The sequence below is a fragment of the Prunus avium genome, chromosome 2 (assembly GCF_965620075.1).
Source record: "Prunus avium chromosome 2, drPruAviu1.hap1.1, whole genome shotgun sequence".
In the NCBI taxonomy this organism is placed as follows: domain Eukaryota; kingdom Viridiplantae; phylum Streptophyta; class Magnoliopsida; order Rosales; family Rosaceae; genus Prunus; species Prunus avium.
In genome coordinates this window covers 3,345,855-3,370,588 of record NC_142285.1, presented here as the reverse complement: position 1 = coordinate 3,370,588, position 24,734 = coordinate 3,345,855, and the positions used below count along the sequence as shown (strand labels likewise).

At 39.5% G+C, this 24,734-nt stretch overlaps 3 protein-coding genes and 2 pseudogenes across 6 annotated transcripts; all 5 read right to left on the bottom strand.

Annotated features, from left to right (window-relative positions):
• Positions 1–1,321: 1,321 nt before the first annotated feature.
• On the bottom strand, positions 1,322–6,105 carry LOC110744750 (putative disease resistance RPP13-like protein 1). Of its 2 annotated transcripts, XM_021944746.2 has the most exons (2): positions 5,451–5,584; positions 1,322–5,187 (listed from the first exon to the last, which is right to left on the bottom strand). In XM_021944746.2, the coding sequence occupies exons 1-2, from the start codon at positions 5,555–5,557 to the stop codon at positions 1,419–1,421; spliced, it is 3,876 nt and encodes a 1,291-aa protein (XP_021800438.2). In that variant the 5' UTR covers positions 5,558–5,584; the 3' UTR covers positions 1,322–1,418. The 2 variants fall into 2 exon arrangements, with proteins under 2 accessions (XP_021800438.2, XP_021800437.1); XM_021944745.2 differs by having other exon boundaries at positions 1,322–6,105.
• A 1,654-nt stretch (positions 6,106–7,759) lies between these two features.
• On the bottom strand, positions 7,760–9,700 carry LOC110744748 (basic leucine zipper 23 pseudogene; annotated as a pseudogene). The gene is made up of 2 exons (XR_015833744.1): positions 9,390–9,700; positions 7,760–8,856 (listed from the first exon to the last, which is right to left on the bottom strand). The product of XR_015833744.1 is annotated as a basic leucine zipper 23 pseudogene (transcript).
• Positions 9,701–12,143: 2,443 nt separating this feature from the next.
• Positions 12,144–16,672, bottom strand: LOC110744751 (putative disease resistance RPP13-like protein 1). 2 transcript variants are annotated; one of them, XM_021944748.2, is made up of 2 exons: positions 16,287–16,420; positions 12,144–16,023 (listed from the first exon to the last, which is right to left on the bottom strand). In XM_021944748.2, the coding sequence occupies exons 1-2, from the start codon at positions 16,391–16,393 to the stop codon at positions 12,255–12,257; spliced, it is 3,876 nt and encodes a 1,291-aa protein (XP_021800440.2). In that variant the 5' UTR covers positions 16,394–16,420; the 3' UTR covers positions 12,144–12,254. The 2 variants fall into 2 exon arrangements, with proteins under 2 accessions (XP_021800440.2, XP_021800439.2); XM_021944747.2 differs by having other exon boundaries at positions 12,144–16,672.
• A 546-nt stretch (positions 16,673–17,218) lies between these two features.
• On the bottom strand, positions 17,219–20,304 carry LOC148296266 (uncharacterized; annotated as a pseudogene).
• Positions 20,305–20,587: 283 nt separating this feature from the next.
• Positions 20,588–21,280, bottom strand: LOC148296265 (uncharacterized). Its single transcript, XM_088248145.1, has one exon. The coding sequence runs from the start codon at positions 21,278–21,280 to the stop codon at positions 20,588–20,590; it is 693 nt and encodes a 230-aa protein (XP_088104271.1).
• Between the last annotated feature and the right edge of the window lie 3,454 nt (positions 21,281–24,734).

The following is a 24,734-nucleotide window of genomic DNA, read 5'->3' as shown; positions in this document are numbered from 1 at the left end:
ATAGTTCTTTATTGTTTTTAGGGTAACATTATAAATAGTTCTTATTGCATTTACAGTTTCGAAGCATGAGTTCCTTTCGTTCTTTCACAAGGTAGCTAGTTTCATCAAGCATGCTCTGCTTTCGTCAATAACTTCATTGAAGCTAATGGCAAAGCTGATGCAATACCATTCCTTGTTGAGACCTTCTAAGATTTCAAAGCAAGTTACAAATTTTATGGAGCTCAGAGAATTACGGAAACTAGCAACATCACGGAAAGGGCACCAGACGAGTTTGATGACATCTTTTCATTTTGAATGAGGAAATGGTGTTTGTATGCTGAAATGAGGAACAGTTCCATTTTCGAGATTCTGAAATGACGAACACGCAGAGGTGAAAAGTTTTGTTCACTCATAACTTCATCTTTATCTCCATCTTGGGGAAAAGTTGCAAAAAAATTTAAGAGCAGAAGATTAAACTAAATACTCCTTTCCTCTTTCGTCATCTCTTCCGGCAACCTCCTCTGTCATCCTCAGCATTCCCCAGCACCGCAACGCCTAACCCGTCCCAACCACCAAGAGTCCGTCAACCTGCCGATCACCCTTATCTATCACTCCCCACTCTCGTCTCTTCCAATATCTCGAAGCGCCACTAACATGGCACAAGTGGTACCTCTGTCTATTCATAGTAAAAACAACTACAGCGTGCAATATAAAATTGAAGGGATAGAAAAGAATATCTAAAGAGAAAGTGTTTGTAGTTCAAGTGGTTAAGAGTAGTTACCCCTGCACTTGTGATAATGTCCACAAATACCATTTGAACTATTTATGTGCGCAATTTTAACCTATAAATAAATTTGTAATACATCACTTCATTTTTACGTTTAGTAAAAATCTTTTCTCTACAATTACAATTACAATCGTTATAAGGTATTTTGGTGAAAAATATCAAGGTCCTTAAAGGGACAGATTATGGGTTATAATCTCAAACTCACAAGATTTTTATAATATTTACTCTTGAATATGGAAAGAGATAGAAGTCAGTTGAATTATGTCTTTGTAATCATGTAGCATATTTAGGGCTTCTTGGCTGCAACTGCAACTGTCCACATAGCAGAGAATATAGGCTGCGGATCCTCTGGCAGTCACACACATCCATGCACATCCCTGAGTTTAATACTTTTATTTGATGCAATTTTAAATCATGGATGCAGGGGTGCAAAGAAGTTGAGGGTAGTAAGAAGCAGCTGCTTAAAAAGCCTCCATATATTTTAGGGCTCCAGTTGGTGTAAATCATGGATTGTTTACAACTCATAACTGGATGGAGAATAAAGGGCTTACAGGATGTGTAAAGCTATGGTAAAATATGAATGCCATTTTACAGGGAACGAAAATATATGAATGCCACTTTTACAGGGAATCAGAAAGCACAACTCACAAAACTACCTCAAATCTACAAAGGGGATGTTTTCAATCTTGGACCAATCCTCTCCTTTGTCTCGCTCACACCGACGTTGAAGAAGATGACAATAACGAATAGATAGGTCACCAAGTGTAGCTGGCAGCCCATTCATTGGCAAAGATTGGAGCTTATCACACTCACTAATAACCAATTTGTGAAGTGAGGTGAGATTCTGGAGCGCCTCCGATATGGATTCAAGATCAGGGAGCCTTTGGACAACAAGAGAGGTTAGACTGTGTGGAAAAAGATACTCATTTGAAAACGACACGAGGCCGGGAAATCCACCAAAAATGAGATCATGAAGAGATTTGAGTTTGTGAAGTTTCCACTCATCTACGGGATTAAGCATTTCACAATCTGTAACCGTCAGTAATCTTAAATTGGTGGGCAGTCCCGACTTTGGCAAGGATGTGAGACTTGGACAAAAAGATATCTCCAACCTTTGAAGCCGCTTGAGTTTGTAAATAAACTCAGGTAGGGACTTGAGCTTCTCACATTCAGAAATTCTAACTGTCTTCATGTTGGTTGGCAACCCACCCATTGGAAAATGCTCAAGAAGGGGGCATCTAATTACTTCCAAGGTCTCAAGATTTACGAGGTTGACAAGGTTGAATGGTAAGGTCTGGAGTTTAGAGCAATCACCAATCTCAAGACGCTCTAGTGTTGTGGGTAGTTCACCACTTGGGAAGGATATGAGAGAGGGGCAGTTGTCTATCTCCAAAAACTGAAGAGTCATGTTGTCTTTGATCATTAAGCCCCCAGGCAGTGATGTCAGAATTTTGCAGTAGTAAACTTTCATATGTTTCAGAGTAGTAGGCAAGTTTCCTTCCTCAAGAAATGATATCAGAGAGGAACATTTATGTATGTCCAAATACTCAAGACAATTGTTGTTGTGTAACACCTCCTTCGGAAGGCTCTTAAGACCGCCACACTCACCGATTACAAGACGCTTAAGCATGGAGGGAAACCCTGTATCTGGAAATGATTCAATCTTTGGACACCATTCAATCCTCAACTCTGTAAGAAACTTAAGTTTGTAAAGCTCATCTGGAAACTTCAACAGGCTCTCAGAATGTTTTAAACTCAAATAGTTAAGCACAGGAGGCAGCTTATCAGCTTCATTGGGAAAAGCAACAAATTGAGGACAATTGGAGATTGTCAAGCGTTGGAGGGATGCAAGATCTTTCAGTCCAACTTGCTCATTTGACAACTGATTAAGTTCAGAAAAGCTATCAAGACTCAATTCTTCAAGCTCTGTGGAATGTCGTATAAAGCCCTCAGGCAGTGACTTGACATGTGAAATATGATTCAGGTGCAGAGAGGTCAGTGAGGTTAGTTCATTCATACATCCCAGTAATTCAGCATTAGAATCTAACACGGACAATGTACAAAGTCCCATTAGCCTTGGAAGTGCAGCCAATTTTTCGCAACCATCTATCTCAAGACCTTCCAACGAAGGCAGGGTAACAGGAAGATCTTCAAGCTCTTTGCAACCTACAAGAACAAGCTGTTGAAGGCTAGGAAATTGTACAGGTTCTAATTTTCCAAGTTCAGGATGATGAGAAAAACTAGTCAAAGCCCCACAATACTTGATGCGCAGTTTTTTCAGGGAAGCAAATCCATGAGAGAACTTTCTTAACTTCGGACATCTGAATACGGAAAGCTCGCGAAGGCCAGGAATTCCTTGAAGTCTTCCATCTTCTAAAGATGACCATTCCTCCCACTCTTTCATGTTCTCAAATTTCAAAGTTTCCAAAGACGGAAAAGGAATTGTGGAAGCATCACAATCCCCATAAAAATCAAGTCCGACATGATTTATTCCATCCATTGCTTCAATTACAAGATCTTTAAGGGAAGGCAGTTGGCCCAGGGATGGTAAAGATGTGCATTTTGCGCAACCTTTGAGATGCAGGTATACCAAGCCAGTGAATTCAGGATCACACATCCAACTTGGAAATTTTGTACCACCATAGTAGCTAATGGTGAGTTTACTCAGGTTTTCATGAGGCTGTAATGCATCCAATACATCTGTCTCAATTTGTTCATTTCGCGAATCATCATCACTGCTCCATTCCATAATTAGTTCATCAAGGTGTAGCTTAAGATGCATTTTCGCCCGGACTGCATCCCCAACACTGACTTCATGCAAACCAGAAATGGAAAGTGAACCTCGAAGATGTGACAAGTCTTTTAACTCTGCTATCCCTGATCCGATGTGTTTCCCCACAACAAAATCTGAGAGTGTTTGAAGGTTAATCAATCTTCCCATTCTCAGAGGCATACTCTTCAGCCTAGTTCCTAGAATATTGAGATGCCGTAAATTCCTTAGGTTTCCCATATCTGTAGGCAGTGTGGTAAGAGATACGCATTGAAATAATATCAATGTCTGCAGATTGTATAGGTTGCTTGTTGACTCAGGCAACTCTTTTATTTCACAATGAGATAGATTGAGGTACCGAAGATGTTTCAAATTGCCAATTGAATCTGGCAACTTAGCTATGAGATAACCACTAAAGGATAGCACACGCAAGAATCTAAGTTTTGGCATCATATCACGAGGAACCTTGGGGGTTAAGCTGCTCAGATTGAACCCTTGCAATGGGTCTAAGGGTAGAAAGGTTCGCAAACACTCAACTTTGCTGAATGGCTCAAATTTCTGAAATACATCTTCAAGTTTACGAATGTATGATAAGTGACGGGTTTTTGTGGAATCGATATTATTCTCTGCGTTTTCCTCCAACCTGAAAAATGTTTTTCCAGAAACAGATTGAGCTAGATCATGGATGAGATCATGCATCATAAATCGTGACTTGTCATTGATGCATTGTTGGAAGAAGGACCTTGATAATAATTCAGAAACATACTTTCCAGCTACATCTTCAATTCTTTTATTTCCCTCCGGCTCCTGCACAAAACCCTCTGCCATCCATAACATGATTAGCATCTCTCTGTCATATTCATAGTCCTTAGGAAACATTGAGCAATATGCAAAGCATTGCTTCAAAATCCCAGGGAGGTGATAGTAGCTTAACCTTAGAGCTGGTAGAATGTTGTTGTCTGGCAGTTCCCAAAGTTTGCTATTCAAGGTGTCATTCCAAAAACTCTCATCTGGTTGAGGTTCAGCGCGCAGGAGACCCCCAAGTGCCTTTGCTGCCAAAGGCAACCCTTTACACTTCTCTACTATTTTCTTGCCAATCGCTTTCAAGTTTGGATAGGCATCTAAATTCCTGTTTCCGAACACAATTTGTTCAAATAATGACAGACAATCATTTTCCGACAGTGCCTTCAAATGGTAAGGTAGAACAGTGCCCACAAGTGATGCAACTTTTTGAGAGCGTGTTGTGATTATAATTTTACTCCCTGGAGCACCAACTGTGAAAGGTACTCGTAACTCGTCCCAACTTTCATACTTCTCATTCCAGACATCATCCAAAACCAGCAGAAATTTCCTTTTGTTCAATAATATTTTCAGATCTTCTTGAATTAATTCCAGATTGTTTGTGCTCAAAGTTTTCTTTGTGGCAGACTCAACAAGTGTTTTTGTTATCCTGACGACATCAAATAAATCAGATACACAAGTCCACGCCTTCAAATTAAAATGCCCAGCCACGGTGTCATCATTGTACACAATTTGAGCAAGTGTTGTCTTTCCAATACCTCCCATGCCGACAATTGGAATTATGGAAACCTCATCATCATTTTCCTTGCCCAAATCCAGCAACTTAATTATCTCCTCCTTATCAAACTCTCTGCCATAAACACGAGATTCATTAACCATTGGAGTTGTTGGCAATCTATCAACCCCGAATGATACCCCACCAACATCTTCTCTCAAACGAAGAATATCTTTTTGTTTTGCAATTTCATCTAGTCTTTCTATGATCTTTTTCATTTTTGGCTCAACACGCTCCCGAAAGGGATTAAGAGCATTACCAATGTCTTTCATCTTAAAGTCCAGCTTTTCCTTTACTATTTCATTTGTATTGAAAGAGTCACAGACAAAGTTCAATACCTTGTTGTTGCTGTTTTGTGATTCAAGAGCATCATTTGCGATCTCAGCCACAATGTCCTCAGCATCATAAGCTGCAACTCTGACCTCCTCAATCCAAGCTTTGACATGTAAGTCTTTGATTTGCTTCTCCTCAGCATGATTGAGAACTGCATGAATTATTAGTAGGTTCCTCTTGAGCTTTCCTAACAGGGAACCATCGGGTTCCCACTTGAGGAAAAAATCTATTACATCCTGGGTAGCCAACTTGTTAAGCAACAGGCTTACAGAAGCAGATTCAAATGCTCGTCCCAAAGGCATGGCTGCAGTTTAGGTTTCTGAGGAGGAGGAAATGAGAGAGAGAGAGAGAGAGAGAGAGAGAGAGAGAAATGGTGCTTAATGGAAGATAGAAAGACAGAAATGAATAGAGAAAGAAGGCTTATCATGGTTGTTGGCATAACTTTCAAGCTGTCAAGTCGTTGCCATATGGTATACGCAATCCTATTCTAAATAAGCTAATATTCTATTGGTTAATCTAAGTCTAACTATTAATTTAAGCTTCGATTCAGTCAATTTCATCAACCAGGCTCTGCCAGAAAGAAAGATATTTAGTTCTAATTTCAGCAGAAAATTTTGGGTTGAAGACAAGTGGTGGGTCATCCATCACCGACCAGGGAGAGGAAAGGCTCACGAGGGTGGTAATTCTTTAGAACGAAAGAAAGGGTGGTACTTCTTCTTAATTACTTTTTGGGGTGAGACGGGATTTTTTTAGTTTATTTGTTCGTTTCGTTTTTGTTTGGACTTAAATTATGCACGCCAGCCCATAAACTTTTGACCCATGATAACGAAAGGGCGAGGATCTAGCGAGAATGCCTATGTGAAAACATAACATGAGAACACCGTTGGATCTAATTTAACGGCTGCATGAAAAGCAATTGTAAGTGAAAGTGTTGTATTAGAATGAGGCCTTCTTCTTTCTCCTCCCGCCAAAACCTCCCCAATTGTCGATTGAAAACGACTAAATATTGAGATAAATTTTGGGTTTGGGATAAATTTTGGGATAAATTTTGAGATAAATTTTGGGTTTGGGTTTCAATGTTATATCCAAATTGTCGATTGAAAACGACTAAATATTGTTGGCGTGACATGTTACCTATAATTAAGTGAGACAACTCAAAAAATCTAAAATACATTATTTGTACCGCAACATGTTCTATTTTCATCAATTTGATTAAGATAATTTAGGTCATATCCTTGTATTGCAATCTTTAGACAAACAAACTAAAGAGCTAAAAGGAAAATATGTGCCTCCTTCTGCCGGAGGTAAGAACTAAATTCGTGCGAATTACAATTTGACATGTATATATGTGTTTCTGATGACAGGAGGTAAGAACTAAATTTATGCGAATTACAATTTGACATGTGTGCATTATATGTGTTTAGGATGAATTATCTTTGTGCATGTGTCAAAATTAGAAACTTGTCAAATTACAAAAATATCCATATTACAAGGATTATTTTTGTAATTTCGCATAGCTTTCTTCCAGGAAAACAGAGTCTCGCTGCCATAATTGCAACAGAAGCAGTGGCTCCTTGATAAGAAAAATAGTTCTTTATTGTTTTTTTGGTAACATTAAAAAAGTTCTTATTGAATTTACAGTTTCGAAGCATGAGTTTCTCTATTCCTTTTATTCTATTATTCCTTTTGTTCTTTCACAAGGTAGCTAGTTTCATCAAGCATGCTCTGCTTTCGTCAATAATTTCATTGAAGCTAATGGCAAAGCTGGTGCAATACCATTCCTTGTTGAGACCTTCTAAGATTTCAAAGCAAGTTACAAATTTTATAGAGCTAAGAGAATTATGGAAACTAGCAACATCATGGAAAGGGCACCAGACGAGTTTGATGACATCTTTTCATTTTGGATGAGGAAATGGTGTTTGTATGCTGAAATGAGAAACAGTTCCATTGAAACAGACTGAAAGATTTTGACTCGAGATTCTGAAATGACGAACATGCAGAGGTGAAAAGTTTTGTTCACTCATAACTTCATCTTTATCTCCATCTTGGGGAAAAGTTGCAAAAAATTAATGTAGCCATCATCAGCTTTCTCTGTTGTAACATTCCATCAACTAGTCCCAATTTAATAATTCAGTAGGAACACTGCATGCATTAAGAACTTCAAAAGAAAACTTAGTTTGCCAAAGATACATGACTCATTTTCGATGCAAATGGTTTTCTATCTACATCGCAGTTGATCCTAGGATGACATTATCCTCATCAGTGATTGAGTTCCATGTCACTTGATGTTCTGAAAGTTATTGACTAAAAGAAATTTCATCAACAAAAGTTCTTTAAACATAGATCAATAAACAAAGAGAGGAAGTCTTATATACACGATGGATATGATATAAGTTATTCAAAGAAACCAAAACTACAAACATTATCGACAAGTATACTACTTTATTGACCTAAATTCGTATCACCGTAAAGGATCTTAAATATGGACATCACAATGGCATTCATATATTTTAAATACTATATTAATCTATTACTCTTAAAATATGTTATAGCAATAGGTAGTGGTATAAAGATATTTGCTCTGGTATAGAAGAAACTCACATGCTATATTTACTCAGCTTCTGTTGCCAATGATACCAAGGTTTCTACTATGTGTAGAGTTTTGTACTGCACTAGCCATCTCATTTGTATTTGCTTGGCAATCAATTACTGCAGGCTGACAATTTCCTCCTAATGGCACCATTGCTTTCGCGCTTGTGCCGATACTAGCCTGCATTGATGACCCAACAGGTGAACAGAAGCATGGTAAATCTGTTTGACAACAAAGTCCAACTGCCCCAACAGTAAACTGCAGATTACAATCACCTTCCGTTAGAACAGAAGAAGTCTTACACTGATTTTGGAAGGGGAAAGCACCCAACTCATGATCAATCTTTCCTCTAAGGTCCAGAAACACGCTTCTCAGCCTTAAAAACTCTGTTTCAAGAATTGCCTGCCCCTGTATTTTTCTAACAAGTTGCTGGTTCAACAGCCTCAATTTCTTTACTTCCTCTTCTAAGTAAGCTGTATGCGCCTTCTTTTTCTCCCTGTACTTTCGAACTGCTTCTCTATTTCTGGAAGGCCTTCTTCTTCGTGGTCTGGGAACGGAATGCTCTTTATTCTTAGCACCATCATCATCTTCTGACAGAAGAACTTGGGTATGGGTGTGGTAGCAAGTATGTGTATGTGCAGCATCAGGGCCAGGTGGGTTGCAAGTGTGAGTGTGAGTGCAAGTCCGGGTATTCTTCAGACATTCATCAACAAATGTATCTACAGCCTGGTCTGAAGTCCCTACCTCCCCATCATCCATGTTTTCTTTGATTACTTAAAATAAGAACTATTTGGAGCCAAATAACGTAAGAAAGAGCGTAGCTGCAAAATACCAAATTTCTGTTTATTGGTCAATTAACTATAAAGCTACAAACTTTATGCATAATCGAACTAAACCACACAATTCTTACTAAAAAATATGAGGGCTTGACTACAATCAAATTAAACATAATTCAAGAATAGATGCACAGCAGCACAGCACTCGGAACAAAATCTATGAATTACCCACACCATCATATGTTCTAATGAACCAAAATCTCTCTTAAAAGCGACTTATTTGAACCCATAAGCAGAAACAACCCTGACATGCACTCAGAAGTTGAGGGTTTGAACTGAAAGCAGGGTCTTTCAGCAATTCAAAAAAGATATTAGATCAATCACAGAGACAAAATTATGGTACTGATCAATACAGAGTGTGAAGAGAATCCAGACATCAAGTGGGGCTATATGATGGAACAGAACATAAAAAAGCAGACTTTCGTGCAGAATATAAGAAAAGCAAGAATATGATTTTTATCAGATTGTGAGGCAGAAAATTCTGGAAATCTTTGTCGCAGCAAGTATGATGTAGTTACCTGCTTTCTAGGGTAAGATTCTGTGACCATGATGGTTTCATCTATCTGCCATCTTTACTCCATTGAAGAAGAAATAAGCATCTCTGGAGTATTTTTCATGTCTGTAGTCCATTCGAGGATAAATGTCAACAAAACGTTGCCTTTTTATTTTAGAGTTTTATCTTTAGATAATAGACTGGGTATTAGTTTGGCCGAACCAATGAAACAGGCGATTCGAATTAGAAAAAAACAAAAATTTAATGGTTTAAACTGAATTAAACCGAATAGCTCGACTCGACTGTGATTTTGAGATTTTTGCAAACCAATTCAAACGGAAAGAGACTGTCCACTTGTATATTTATTTTATTTTATGTGTGTAATCCTCTCCTTGGATAATAACTACATAAAAATGTTGAATTTAAAGTTTGAAGTTATTGATATTGATATTTGTCACTAAAGTAGTTATTGACGTCACGTTTGATTTAATGTTGAATTTTAAGATAGTTTGATATGCCAGAAAATGAAAACTATGTAGCAAGTTATGATTTTTTGTTGTTGTAATTGGACTAATAAAATTAAAGAAATGTTGAAGGAAAAAGGATTGGGTTTAGGACCAAACCAAACCAAATATAATCTTCCATAATTGGTTTGATTTGGTTTGGTTTTTTTTTTTTTTTGGTCAAAGGAATGAACATGTCATTACCATAGAGTATTACCATAGAATTTTACATAAAGGCCCAATACAAAAGTGAGAAATATAAAATAAGGCCCAACTAAACAAAATACAAGCCCCAATCCAATATACAAAAAGGCCCAAAACAACCAAAAAACCCCAAAATACAAAAACCCTAGAAACACCAAGCAGCCGTCATAGCCAGAAGAACAAGAAGGTTCAGGGGAACCAACAAAGGGGATCTGTAGAACGTGGGTTTGGGGGAGCAAGCCACCAACATGCATCATGCTCAAGCGATCCAGGAGCAAGTATTGGTCCAAATGGACCATTAAACTACAAAGCCAGCACCTCCATGACCTGATCTCAGATATGAGGTTGGTTTGTAGGGGAGAAACAGCAGCAGCAACAAACAAGTAGACGACCAAAAAAATTCTAGGGAGAGAGGAGGATTTTAGGGTTTGAGTTTTCCTGGGAGGGGGAGAGAAAAGGACTGATGGGGGGTGAGTGTATGAAAGGGAAAAAGTGTGAGAGAGGTGAAATGGAGTAGTGAGGGAGGAGATATGGAGGAGATCTGGGCCTACAACTAGAAAAACATGAGAGGGAGGGCAAGCCAAAGCAAACTAAAAAAAAAAAAAAAAGGAAAAGAAAGCCACACCAAAGGATGGCAGAGAAGCCACACAAGAGGTGGCGGAGGAGCCGCCCCGAAGGGCGACGGCACAGACACCAGCAGCTCAGAAGAGGGCGGTGGGAAAGGAGAGAAGTTCTAGAGAGAAGGGGGAGCCTCTCTCTAAAGCTCTCTCAGAATTTAAATAAAAGATCCAATTTGGTTTGGTTTCCTCATTAATTTTATCAAAATTGAACCAAACCAAAACCATTTTATTGTAATTAATTTTGCCAATGTTTTCTGGTAAAACCAATCCAATCAGGATTGTGCTTGCCCCTAACAGACACAACATCCTTTCCGTATTTGAGCTATTTGAAGAATCGTGTTTTCAATTTTGACATTTAAGTACCATACTTGGTGTTTTCAAAATTATTGCATTGTAGTTTTGCAGTTAGATTGATTGTTAGAAAATCCGTTTCAGTCATGATGTGGCACACATGGGATCTACATTGTTTTCTTAAGTGAAATAAATTATTAATAAAAATTTAAAATTGAATTAAAAAAAGCAGAAGACTAAACTAAATGCTCTTTTCCTCTCTCTTCATCTCTACCGGCAACCTCCTCTGTCATCCCCAACATTCCCAAGCCCCGTAACGCCTAACCCGTCCCAACAACCAAGAGTCCTTCAACCCGCTGATCACCCTTATCTGTCACTCCCTCCTCTCTTGTCTCTTCCAACATCCGGATGCGCCACTGACATGGCACAAGTGGTACCTTTGTCCATTCATAGTAAAAACAACTATAGCGTGCAATAGAAAATTGAAGTGTTAGAAAAGAATATCCAAAGACAAAATGTTTGCGGCTCAAATGGTTAAGTGCAGTTACCTCTGCACTTGTGATAATTTCCACAAATACCATTTGAACTATTTATGTGCGCAATTTTAACCTATAAATAAATTTGTAATACATTACTTCATTTTTACGTTTAGTAAAAATCTTTTCTTTACATTTACAATTACAATTACAATTGTTATAAAATATCAAGGTCCTTAAAGCGACAGATTATGGGTTATGATCCCAAACTCACAAGATTTTTATAATATTTACTCCTAAATATGGAAAGAGAAAGAATTCAGTTCAATTATCACTATACGGAAAAAGTATCTGCTACATAATGTGCAGAGTAATATTGACAGTTTAATACATTGCTTGTGTCTTTGTAATCATGTACCATATTCAGGGGTTCTTGGCTGCAAGCCTGCAACTGTCTGCATAGCAGAGAATATAGGCTGTGGATCCTCTGGCAGTCACAGACATCCATGCACAACCCTGAGTTTGGTACTTTTATTTGATGCAATTTTAAATCATGGATGCAGGGGTGCAAAGAAGTTGAGAGTAGTAAGAAGCAGCTTCTTAAAAAGCAAACCTCCATATATTTTAGGGCTCCAGTTGGGTGTAAATCATGGATTGTTTACAACTCATAAGTGCATGGAGAATAAAGGGTTTACAGGATGTGTAAGGCTATGCTTAAATATGAATGCCATTGTAAAGGGAACGAAAACATATGAATGCCACTTTTTCAGGGAATCAGAAAGCACAACTTACAAAACTACCTCAACTCTACATAGGGGATGTTTTCAATCTTGGACCAATCCTCTCCTTTGTCCCGCTCACACCGATGTTTAAGAAGATGACAATAACGAATTGTTAGGTCACCAAGCATAGCTGGCAGCCCATTCATTGGCAAAGATTGGAGCTTATCACACTCACTAATAACCAATTTTTGAAGTGAGGTGAGATTCTGGAGCGCCTCCGATATGGATTCAAGATCAGGGAGTCTTTGGACAACAAGAGAGGTTAGAGTGTGTGGAAGAAGATACTCATTTGAAAACGACACGAGGCCGGGAAATCCACCGATGGTGAGATCATGAAGAGATTTGAGTTTGTGAAGTTTCCACTCATCCATGGGATTAAGCATTTCACAATCTGTAACTGTCAGTAATCTTAAATTGGTGGGCAGTCCCGACTTTGGCAAGGATATGAGACTTGGACAAAAAGATATCTCCAATTTTTGAAGCCGTTTGAGTTTGTAAATAAACTCAGGTAGGGACTTGAGCTTCTCACATTCAGAAATTCTAACTGACTTCATGTTGGTTGGCAACCCACCCATTGGAAAATGCTCAAGAAGGGGGCATCTAATTACTTCCAAGGTCTCAAGATTTACGAGGTTGACAAGGTTGAATGGTAAGGTCTGGAGTTTAGAGCAATCACCAATCTCAAGACGCTCTAGTGTTGTGGGTAATTCACCACTTGGGAAGGACATGAGAGAGGGGCAGTTGTCTATGTCCAAAAACTGAAGAGTCATGTTGTCTTTGATCATTAAACCCCCAGGCAGTGATGTCAGAATTTTGCAGTAGTAAACTTTCATATATTTCAGAGTAGTAGGCAAGTTTCCTTCCTCAAGAAACGATATCAAAGAGGAACATTTATGTATGTCCAAATACTCAAGACAATTGTTGTTGTGTAACACCTCCTTCGGAAGGCTCTTAAGACCGCCACACTCACCGATTACAAGGCGCTTAAGCATGGAGGGAAACCCTGTATCTGGAAATGATTCAATCTTTGGACACCATTCAATCCTCAACTCTGTAAGAAAATTAAGTTTGTAAAGCTCATCTGGAAACTTCAATAGGCTCTCAGAATGTTTTAAACTCAAATAGTTAAGCACAGGAGGCAGCTTATCAGCTTCATTGGGAAAAGCAACAAATTGAGGACAATTGGAGATTGTCAAGCGTTGGAGGGATGCAAGATCTGTCAGTCCAACTTGCTCATTTGACAACTGAACAAGTTCAGAAAAGCTATCAAGACTCAATTCTTCAAGCTTTGTGGAATGTTGTATAAAGCCCTCAGGCAGTGACTTGACATGTGAAATATGATTCAGGTGCAGAGAGGTCAGTGAGGTTAGTTCATTCATACATCCCAGTAATTCAGCATTAGAATCTAACACGGACAATGTACAAAGTCCCATTAGCCTTGGAAGTGCAGCCAATTTTTCACAACCATCTATCACAAGACCTTCCAATGAAGGCAGGGTAACAGGAAGATCTTCAAGCTCTTTGCAATCTACAAGAACAAGCTGTTGAAGGCTAGGGAATTGTACAGGTTCTAAGTTTCCAAGTTCAGGATGATGAGAAAAACTAGTCAAAGCCCCACAATACTTGATGCGCAGTGTTTTCAGGGAAGCAAATCCATGAGAAAACTTTCTTAACTTCGGACATCTGAATACAGAAAGCTCGCGAAGGCCAGGAATTCCTTGAAGTCTTCCATCTTCTAAAGATGACCATTCCTCCCACTCTTTCATGTTCTCAAATTTCAAAGTTTCCAAAGATGGAAAAGGAATTGTGGAAGCATCACCATCCCCATAAAAATCAAGCCCAACATGATTTATTCCATCCATTGCTTCAATTACAAGATCTTTAAGAGAAGGCAGTTGGCCAAGGGATGGTAAAGATGTGCATTTCGCGCAACCTTTGAGATGCAGGTGTACCATGCCAGTGAATATAGGATCACACATCCAACTTGGAAATTTTCTACCACCATAGTAGCTAATGGTGAGTTTACTCAGGTTTTCATGAGGCTGTAATGCATCCAATACATCTGTCTCAATTTGTTCATTTCGCGAATCATCATCACTGCTCCATTCCAGAATTAGTTCATCAAGGTGTTGCTTAAGATGCATTTTCGCCCGAATTGCATCCCCAACACTGACTTCATGCAAACCAGAAATGGAAAGTGAACCTCGAAGATGTGACAAGTCTTTTAACTCTGCTATCCCTGATCCGATGTGTTTCCCCACAACAAAATCTGAGAGTGTTTGAAGGTTAATCAATCTTCCCATTCTCAGAGGCATACTCTTCAGCCTAGTTTCTAGAATATTGAGATGCCGTAAATTCCTTAGGTTTCCCATATCTGTAGGCAGAGTGGTAAGAGATACGCATCGAAATAATATCAATGTCTGCAGATTGTATAGGTTGCTTGTTGACTCAGGCAACTCTTTTATTTCACAATGAGATAGATTGAGGTACCGAAGATTTTTCAAATTGCCAATTGAATCTGGCAACTTAGCTATGAGATAACCACTAAAGGATAGCACATGCAAGAATCTAAGTTTTGGCATCATATCACGAGGAACCTTGGGGGTTAAGCTGCTCAGTCTGAACCCTTGCAATGGGTCTAACGGTAGAAAGGTTCGCAAACACTCAACTTTGCTGAATGGCTCAAATTTCTGAAAAACATCTTCATGTTTACGAATGTATGATAAGTGACGGGTTTTTGTGGGCTCGCTATTATTCTCTGCATTTTCCTCCAACCTGAAAAATGTTTTTCCAGAAACAGATTGAGCTAGATCATGGATGAGATCGTGCATCATAAATCGTGACTTGTCATTGATGCATTGTTGGAAGAAGGACCTTGATAATAATTCAGAAACATAATTTCCAGCTACATCTTCAATTCTTTTATTTCCCTCCGGCTCCTGCACAAAACCCTCTGCCATCCATAACATGATTAGCATCTCTCTGTCATATTCATAGTCCTTAGGAAACATTGAGCAATATGCAAAGCATCGCTTCAAAATCCCAGGGAGGTGATAGTAGCTTAACCTTAGAGCTGGTAGAATGTTGTTGTCTGGCAGTTCCCAAATTTTGCTATTCAAGGTGTCATTCCAAAAACTCTCATCCGGTTGAGGTTCAGCGCGTAGGAGACCCCCAAGTGCCTTTGCTGCCAAAGGCAACCCTTTACACTTCTCTACTATTTTCTTGCCAATCGCTTTCAAGTTTGGATAGACATCTAAATTCCTGTTTCCGAACACAATTTGTTCAAATAATGACAGACAATCATTTTCTGACAGTGCCTTCAAATGGTAAGGTAGAACAGTGCCCACAAGTGATGCAACTTTTTGAGAGCGTGTTGTGATTATAATTTTACTCCCTGGAGCACCAACTGTGAAAGGTACTCGTAACTCGTCCCAACTTTCATACTTCTCATTCCAGACATCATCCAAAACCAGCAGAAATTTCCTTTTGTTCAATAATCTTTTCAGATCTTCTTGAATTAATTCCAGATTGTCTGTGCTCAAAGTTTTCTTTGTGGCAGACTCAACAAGTGTTTTTGTTATCCTGACGACATCAAATAAATCAGATACACAAGTCCACGCTTTCAAATTAAAATGCCTAGCCACGGTGTCATCATTGTACACAATTTGAGCAAGTGTTGTCTTTCCAATACCTCCCATGCCGACAATTGGAATTATGGAAACCTCATCATCATTTTCCTTGCCCAAATCCAGCAACTTAATTATCTCCTCCTTATCAAACTCTCTGCCATAAACACGAGATTCATTAACCATTGGAGTTGTTGGCAATCTATCAATCCCGAATGATACCCCACCAACATCTTCTCTCAAACGAAGAATATCTTTTTGTTTTGCAATTTCATCTAGTCTTTCTATGATCTTTTTCATTTTTGGCTCAACACGCTCCCGAAAGGGATTAAGAGCATTACCAATGTCTTTCATCTTAAAGTCCAGCTTTTCCTTGACTATTTCATTTGTATTGAAAGAGTCACAGACAAAGTTCAATACCTTGTTGTTGCTGCTTTGTGATTCAAGAGCATCATTGGCGATCTCAGCCACAATGTCCTCAGCATCATAAGCTGCAACTCTGACCTCCTCAATCCAAGCTTTGACATGTAAGTCTTTGATTTGCTTCTCCTCAGCATGATTGAGAACTGCATGAATTATTAGTAGGTTCGTCTTGAGCTTTCCTAATAGGGAACCATCGAGTTCCCACTTGAGGAAAAAATCTATTACATCCTGGGTAGCCAACTTGTTAAGCAACAGGCTTACAGAAGCAGATTCAAATGCTCGTCCCAAAGGCATGGCTGCAGTTTAGGTTTCTGCGGAAATGAGAGAGAGAAAGAGAAAAAGGGTACTCAATGAAAGATAGAAAGACAGAAATTAATAGAGAAAGAAAGCTTATCATGGTTGTTGGCATAGCTTTCAAGTGGTCAAGTTGTCAAATTGTCGCTATCGAAAATTCTGTGGTGCATCGATTGTACCAATACAGCCAATCATCTGAGGGCTCATATTTCATTTTAAAAATCAAGGGTTGAGATTGAATGACCTGATAACTTGTTCACCCCTTTCTTATTAAAGAGCACGTGAAATACACGTGACTGAGAAAACAAACGAAAAAGCTTTGACGAACGCGAGGAAGACATCGCGTGCACTGGAGCTGCTTCATCATTGCGATATCTTTCTCTCTCTCTAAAATCCAATCCTCATCTTTGTCCCCAAGTCGGAATCTGAGCGTCTCCTCATCTTTGTCCCCAAGTGGGGTGATTCAGTCGAGTTCGACGAGGGTGGTGTGAAAGGCCTTGATTCGAGTAGAAATTCAACGACTTGGTATTGAATCTGGAGTGAGGATGTCTGTTGCAGAGCCTGGGAGAAAAAATTCAACGCCTTGGACTGAATCTTGGCAAATTTTTTTTCTTCCCTCTTTTAATAATTTTTAATATTTTAATATTTTCTCTTAATTTCATCATAGCATCAGACCCACTGTGATCCTTTCTCCATCAAACCATCAGACCCATGTAATTTTCTTTTTATGGAGGATTTGTTTTCTTCCATGTATGAGGTTATGGATTTGTGTTTTTTTTTTTTTTCAATTTGAGATTTGTTTTATTACTCAAGAACTCTAGTCATGATGAATCTCTACACCAAAATCTATTACGGTGCACAAAGCACGTCGTGAATTATCATTCACGACGCGAAACATGCAAGCAGTAAAAGCCCCCGTCATAAATAGTGTTCCTCAATCACGTTGCCTTATAGCACGTTGAATACCAACAAGCTCTCCTCGTTTCCGCACTTCTTTTAGTAATTTACATCTATGATCTCACCAAAGCTTTGCCATCTTTTGTAATGCATACTTCTTATGACACTCATCAACAATAAATTTATGGGTTAATTACTGTAGACGTCCGTGAACTATGGCGCCAGTTGCAATTGGGTCCGTGAACTAAATTTTGTGGCAATTTGGTCCTTTAATTAGATAATAAGGTGCAATTGGGTCCTGCCGTAACTGAATCTGTCGAAATGACCATGTGAGTGTCACGTGCTCTTGTTGTTCGGGGTATTTTTGACTTTTCGTCATTTTGAACAAAACAAAATAGGAAGAACAAGAAAGAACAGAGACAACAATGGCACCCAAAACCCAGAAAAACCCACAATTCCATTTGATCATTCAATCCCCACATAGCTAAACCCAAAACCCAGAAACCAAAATCAACCGAAAGCAACCCTTCAAAAATAATAATGTCCATTTCTTATTTGATCACAGGATTGAGCCTTGTGCCTTGCAGTGCTGCTGGCTTCTTGTGTGAGCCAGAGGTTTTCGTTTTAACAGATGCTTTTATTTACCAACAAGAAATGAAATTGCAGCAGCCTTGTTGGAGGGGCAGGGCACCTATATTATTCCCAAAACCATTTCTAACAAGAAAAACTTCGAGACCCATTTCCCACCATCAGCACCAGAGGCTTGGCATCAACAACAACAAAGATAAGCATCCAAAGAACACTCAAACCAACGGCGGGAGAGAGAACTTGCAAAACATGACAAAATGATTGCCAAGCCAGACCCTTTCCCCTGCTTTCCAGCCATCGAATGCCGCCGAGTGGTCAGACCGAATCGAGTCGCAGCAACCGATGTAGATCGCTCGTCGCCGTGCCGTTCCTTCCCAAAAAAGCAGGCAAAGGCACTGAGCTCGGGGGTGGAGACGTGTAGAAGGCACTCGATCCAGCGTAAATCGCATCCATGACCTTGAATTCTGCAACCTTAATCTGCTTCTGTACGGTCTCCGGGTCGGGGCCCAAATAGTCCGTCGATCCCAGTACCAAATTTGGAACATCTTCGCTCTTTGCCCTCGGCTTGCCAGCATCGCCGGAAACAACTCCGAGTCCTCGGTTAAAATCAACCGAAATGGCCAAGACTGGCGTGTTTCATTATGATCCGGCTATGGTGGTGATGCGAATGACGACTAGGCTTGCCTTGGATTGTCTGAGAGAGAGAGAGAGAGAGAGAGAGAGAGAGAGAGAGAGAGAGAGAGAGAGAGAGAGAGAGAGAGAGAGAGAGAGAGAGAGAGAGAGAGAGAGAGAGAGAGAGAGAGAGAGAGAGAGAGAGAGAGAGAGAGAGAGAGAGAGAGAGAGAGAGAGTGGCTGTCTGAGTTGGGGATTAGATGGGATTGGGGTTGGAGTGGTGGTGGTGGGTGGCTTTGGGTTGGTTGTTGGTTGTGGTCTGATGGTAAATTGGGGAGGACGAGAGGACGAGAGTGAGAGGGAGACGAAGAAGTTTTTTTTTATTGTGTTGAAATCGGGGCGAGGAAGTCCCACGAGGAAGTGTTGAAATCGAATTGGAAGACAGCAGAGGACGGCGAGGGACGATCGATCGGGAACGAGCGAGTGTCGAAGAGCAAACTGCCAATGACGTAGAGGGGGGGCGGCCAATGGAGAGGGATGTAAAGTTGCAGAGGCCATATACGTGGGGGTTACAAGGCATGGGGGGAATGGGGCACCAGGCTAGGTTTTGGGGGTCGAAGAGATAAGGAGAGGCTACGGAGGGGTCTAGGGGAAGATACAGAGGAGGTGAGAGAGGTTACGGTGGGTTTGGCGAAGAGCGATTAGGGTTTTGGAGGAGAGGAAGAGCTTCCATGATTTGCAGGTTGGTTTGAGGCGAGCTTGGTGGGAGTAGGGGATGAAGGAGAGAATGAGTGATGCGACGTCGTTTGGGAGACCAGGAATTAGGGTTACGGTTTCGTTGATCTGCATCAATTGTGGTGAAGATGGCGATGAAGAAGAGGAAGATGAAGATGGCGATGAAGAACCCTGAACCCTTCAGTTTTTTTCTTCAGACTCGAAAGGATGTTTTTACCCCTCATTTTGACGGACAAATTGACAGAGTTGGACGGCAGGACCTAATTGCAACTAATTGTCTAATTAAAGGATTTCATTGCCTCAAAAATTAGTTCACGGACCCAATTGCAACTGGGGCCATAGTTCAAGGATGTCTAGAGTAATTAACCCAAAAAAGAAAGAAAACATAGCTAATTGAAATTACCTGAGCGTGCTCCCACAACTGATGCTTGAAGTCTTTAGAAATATCTTTCCAATTCTCTAATGTTATAGGCACCAACTCCCATGCTGTGGCACCAAGGAGAGAAGCAAACTTAGCTGCATTTTCCCCATGTGGCTGGCCTCGAGGATTGAATTCAACTAGGAGCTTCTTTCCTTTTCTAAGATATTGCAATCGTGCTCGACCCCTAGGTTTCCTATTTTCTTCACCAACCTTGCCTTTCCCTTTTGTCTCAGATTCACCAAACTTGCCTTTCCCTTTGGATGACACATTAATTCCTTCCGTAGTAGGATTAGAAACTCCTTCACTAATGGGTGGCATGGTAGCTGAAGAGTCAGGAACTCCATCGGATATTCTTATAGCCCTCCTTTGCCTTACTTGTAGAATAGCTGTAGCAAGAACAACTGTGTGTTGTTTTTTTGCTAGCTTGGAACCCTGTTTTGAGCACTTTAAAATGACTATATGAGACATGATCATCAATGAACATTTAAAAATAATAATAAAAACCTTAAAATTATTAGCTTACTTCAGCAATCATGTTGTTTTTTTTCCATTCACAGTGCGTCCTGTCTTAGCCTTGAGAAAAGAAAACCACCAAGTACAGTAACTAAGAATAATGGCCCAAATAAATTGACAAGGAGTAAAGAAAGTAGTATAAAATATCTAATGTACAGTAACGAAGAATAATGATCCAAATAAATTGACAAAGTAAGAGGTTTTAAGGACTCATAGTCTTACCTTTTATTCTTGGATATTAGGTTGTATCCTCAAAATGACCAAAAGGATAACTCTCATCATCAAAATTCAGGCCAAGTTTTGTTACATCTAACGGTATGGACAACGTATAAGCATTCTCATCATGAAAGCCCCTTGTTGGTGCTTTTAGTACCGCATACCAATTTGAATTGCTATCAGTTCTAGAGTAAAACACTTGCTTAGCTTGAGATGCTAAAATAAATGGGTCTTTTCTAAATTGATGTAGGCTTTGATGGAGATTAACTAGTGTAAATCCATCTCCAACTTTGACACCATTCGTTATGTTTGCCCAATTGCAGTCAAATATAGGTACTTTGAACATGCGATAATCTAGCAAAACAATGTCTCTTATAACCCCATAACAAGTAATTTTCCCAATGGCCTGAGATGTGTCTTTTGCACTAGATTGACAAATAGTGTCTGCCTCCATAGATACACCACTATCTTGTGTGCTTCTGTTAACATCTCTTGTATGAAAGCGATGTCCATTGATAACATAACCAGAATAAGACATTACATCTCTCATAGGCCTAAATGCAAGCCACTTAACTGTTGTTGACTTACCATTAGTGCTGCCAAACTTGACTTTATTTTCTAACCATTCACTAGAAGTCAATATATGACGTTTTTCTAGTAGGCCTTCATTATTCAAAAGACGTCTATCTAAAAGCTTAAGCTCCACTCGATGCATTCTAGTACAGAAAAGAAGAGCATGAAGTTAGAAAAGAATAGCAAGCAATCATATGGCCAATCACTACTACACAAAGGGCAAAAGACGACCAGAAAACAACTATGGTAGATCAAAAAACCATCGTCGTTTTTTAAAAGACGACGGTAATAGAAACCTGTCGTAGATACATAACTTAAACACCTAAAAAACCGGGATCCGCATAGATATTTCTAAAACACGATGCACCAAATTAAAAAAGCGTAGTCTTATTAAAAAGGTTTTATTTCGAGTTAAAATCAAAACCTAAAAACAACGACTGCATCTATGAACTTACCGCCATAGAAAGTAAAGACGACGGTTTAAAAATCAGCCACCGTGTTAACTCATGAATAAAAACGACCAAATTTTCTTAGTCAGCAACGCATAAATTCAAAGGAATTGATGGCCGTGAATTACAAAAAATTTGCCGTATTAAATTAATTTACCACGACGGTAAAGATAAATTTATTGACTTTTTAACTACAGTATATTACGACGGTATCTATAACTCTACTGCCCGCTTAATTTTCTCTAACCACGACGGTTTGTTCAATTAACGACGTATAAAATTTCTTTACCACTTCGTGGAGTTAAAAATACCGTCGTATTAATTAGGTTGCTCGTGCATACATGTTGGATAAATCGGTCCCTCACTACTTATGGGGACATGCTCTTCTCTTTGCAGTCTATGTAATTAATTGGGTGCCTAGTAGTGTTTTGGATTTTCAGACTCCACTAGACACCTTGGCTCGTCATGTCTCTCTTCCTATCATCCTCAAGTTGCCTCCTCGAATATTTGGTTGTGTTGTATATGCTCATGTTCCCTCTCATCAAACGAGTAAGCTGGATCCTTGTGCCATTCGATGTGTGTTCGTTGGGTATGGATCAAATCAAAAAAGATACAAGTGTTACCATCCTCCTACTCACAAGCTCTTTGTCACTATGGATGCCACATTCCATGAGGATTTATCCTATTTTGAAGCTTCCACGCCCCATTCTCTTCAGGGGGAGAGGATGAGTGAAGAGAAGGAAGAAACAATTCAAGATTGCCCTGAAGCGACCGGTCGCTAGCCAAAAACAACCGGTCGCGAAACAATCTGCCTAAAAACGACTGGTCGCCTTGAACCCAGCAACCGATCACCTTGCTCCAGCGATGTTGAAATTCCAATATGCCCAAAAATGACCGGTCGCAATCCAGGAACGATCGGTCGCCAAGCAACCTGTCCAAAAATGACCGGTCGCTTAGAACTCAGCCACCGATTCCTTTACCACAAGGGAAGAAATCAGTTGGATGTCGGTGGATATACAACATTAAAGACAAAGCTGATGGATCCATAGACCATACAAAGCTCGATTAGTGGCCAAAGGGTATACACAAACATATGGAATTGACTACCAGGAGACATTTGAACATGTTGCCAAGATCAACATTGTACGTGTTCTCATGTCATTGGCTGCAAATCTTGATTGGCCACTACTGCAGTCTGATGTAAAGAGTGCATTTCTTCACGGAGACTTGCAAGAAGAAGTGTATATGGATCCACCACCAGGGATCTTGTTGCATTCCTAAAAGGACACAAATTAATGTGCAAACAACCAATTAAAAATACCCGCAAGTGCACGAATCTAATGAAGTATAGATTATGTAAGTACGGGGTCGATCCCACGAAGAACTTGTCGGTTTCCTATAAGTTCTAATTTGAGTACGTAAATAACACTAATTTTACACAACACACAAACACAATACAAATTGGAAACTAAAAATGAAGTAAGGAAGATAAAAGAAATGAAACAACACAAGAAAACAAAGAAAAACACAAACAGCACTTTCTATCACCCGTTTATCACCATTTGGACAGATTCGTTTCTCTGTTTTTCAGTTTCGACCTCTGTCCAGTTTTTGATCTATAACTTTCCAACCGTTTATCCAAAATTCACGTTCTTTAGACGGTTGGAATCAGCACAGAAAATGAAAGAACACAACGCGGACCAAAAGTCCAAAACAATTACGGAAACAAACAAAATTCAGTGACAAAGACACAAAACGTGTCAAACACGCAACTCACACACACATTGGGGGGGTTTTTTGATTTGGTTCAAGTGACCTATTTCTATTGCATGAAAGTAAATGGACTTTGAATTTAAATGTGAATGGCAGAGATGAATTATCAAAAAGTGAAATTAAAATGTAACAAACACTAGGGTTTCGGAATCCACCCTAAACAATTCTACCCATGTTCATGGATACTCAAGTGATGAACTCTAAATGTATTGATGAAGATGTTCGCAATCAAGACCATGGGTCGTGGCTCAAGACGCATTGATTCTCTCTAATATACGTAAAGTGCATGGTTCGTGCTACAATACTTGTGCCCTCCTCATAACCGAACCTAGGTATGGTTCGTACTTCGATTCGATTGCAAGGAAAACCCATTAAGTTCAAAGAGAATATGAACATCACAAGAACCCTAATAGCATGGTGTTTACATTAGGTATTCAAGAAACCAATTCACATGGATGGTTCTTACTCCATCCATCTATTGCTTAGGAAAACATGAAGATACACATAATCCCAACAACCTCAAGAAGCATGCTTTCAAAGGTAATCAATCAAGGAAAACACACATCAAGGATAGATTAATTTGGTGAATTGGAATTCATCAATTGTTGTCAAGAAACCAATTCACATGATGCTCACTTAAACAAGTTCAATCATTTGTTGCTAATTAGAAATTGTGTTCTTGGTTATCTTACACAACTTCTCAACTTTAGCTACATGCATACAACCTAAGGTGATTAAGCAAAGGAAGCAAACACATATCATAAAATTCAATTAGTGAATGGGGTTCATCAACAACATCTAGAAATTCATACACTCAAGCATCAAAACAATAAGGTAATCATGTTTAGGGCTTCAACCTAAGCCCTAGCTATGGAGTTTAGTTGCTCATACTTATTCCAAATACAAACTCGAAATATAACTAGAAGGAGTTTACAGATTTGGAAATGATGAAAGCTTGAAGTCTTCAATGGTGGAAGTCTTCTCCTTTCTTCCTTGGCTGCACCTCCTTCTCCTTCCTTGCTCTTAGCTCCTCCAAAAGCTGCTCTCAAGTTGTGTAGAATGTGGAATAGCCTCATTTCCCACGATCAAAAGGCTCCCAATATCAGATTGCAATTTTGACTTCTCCTCCCTCTCTCCTCCTTTCCAGCTTTTACCTTTTAATATAAAACTACCACCTTTGATAAAGCCTTAGCCCATTGTCCCCTTGCCATGATGGAGCTTTGACTTCACAAAGATGCCAAAAGCTCAGAAAATATCTATTTTACAAATGTAATTCCTTGTTACCAAGAGTTATGGTAACAAGAAGTTAAGATGACACAAGGGAGGTAAAAGCTGGCCAAATCCGGATTTCCAGAACTGTGGTAACATGATGGA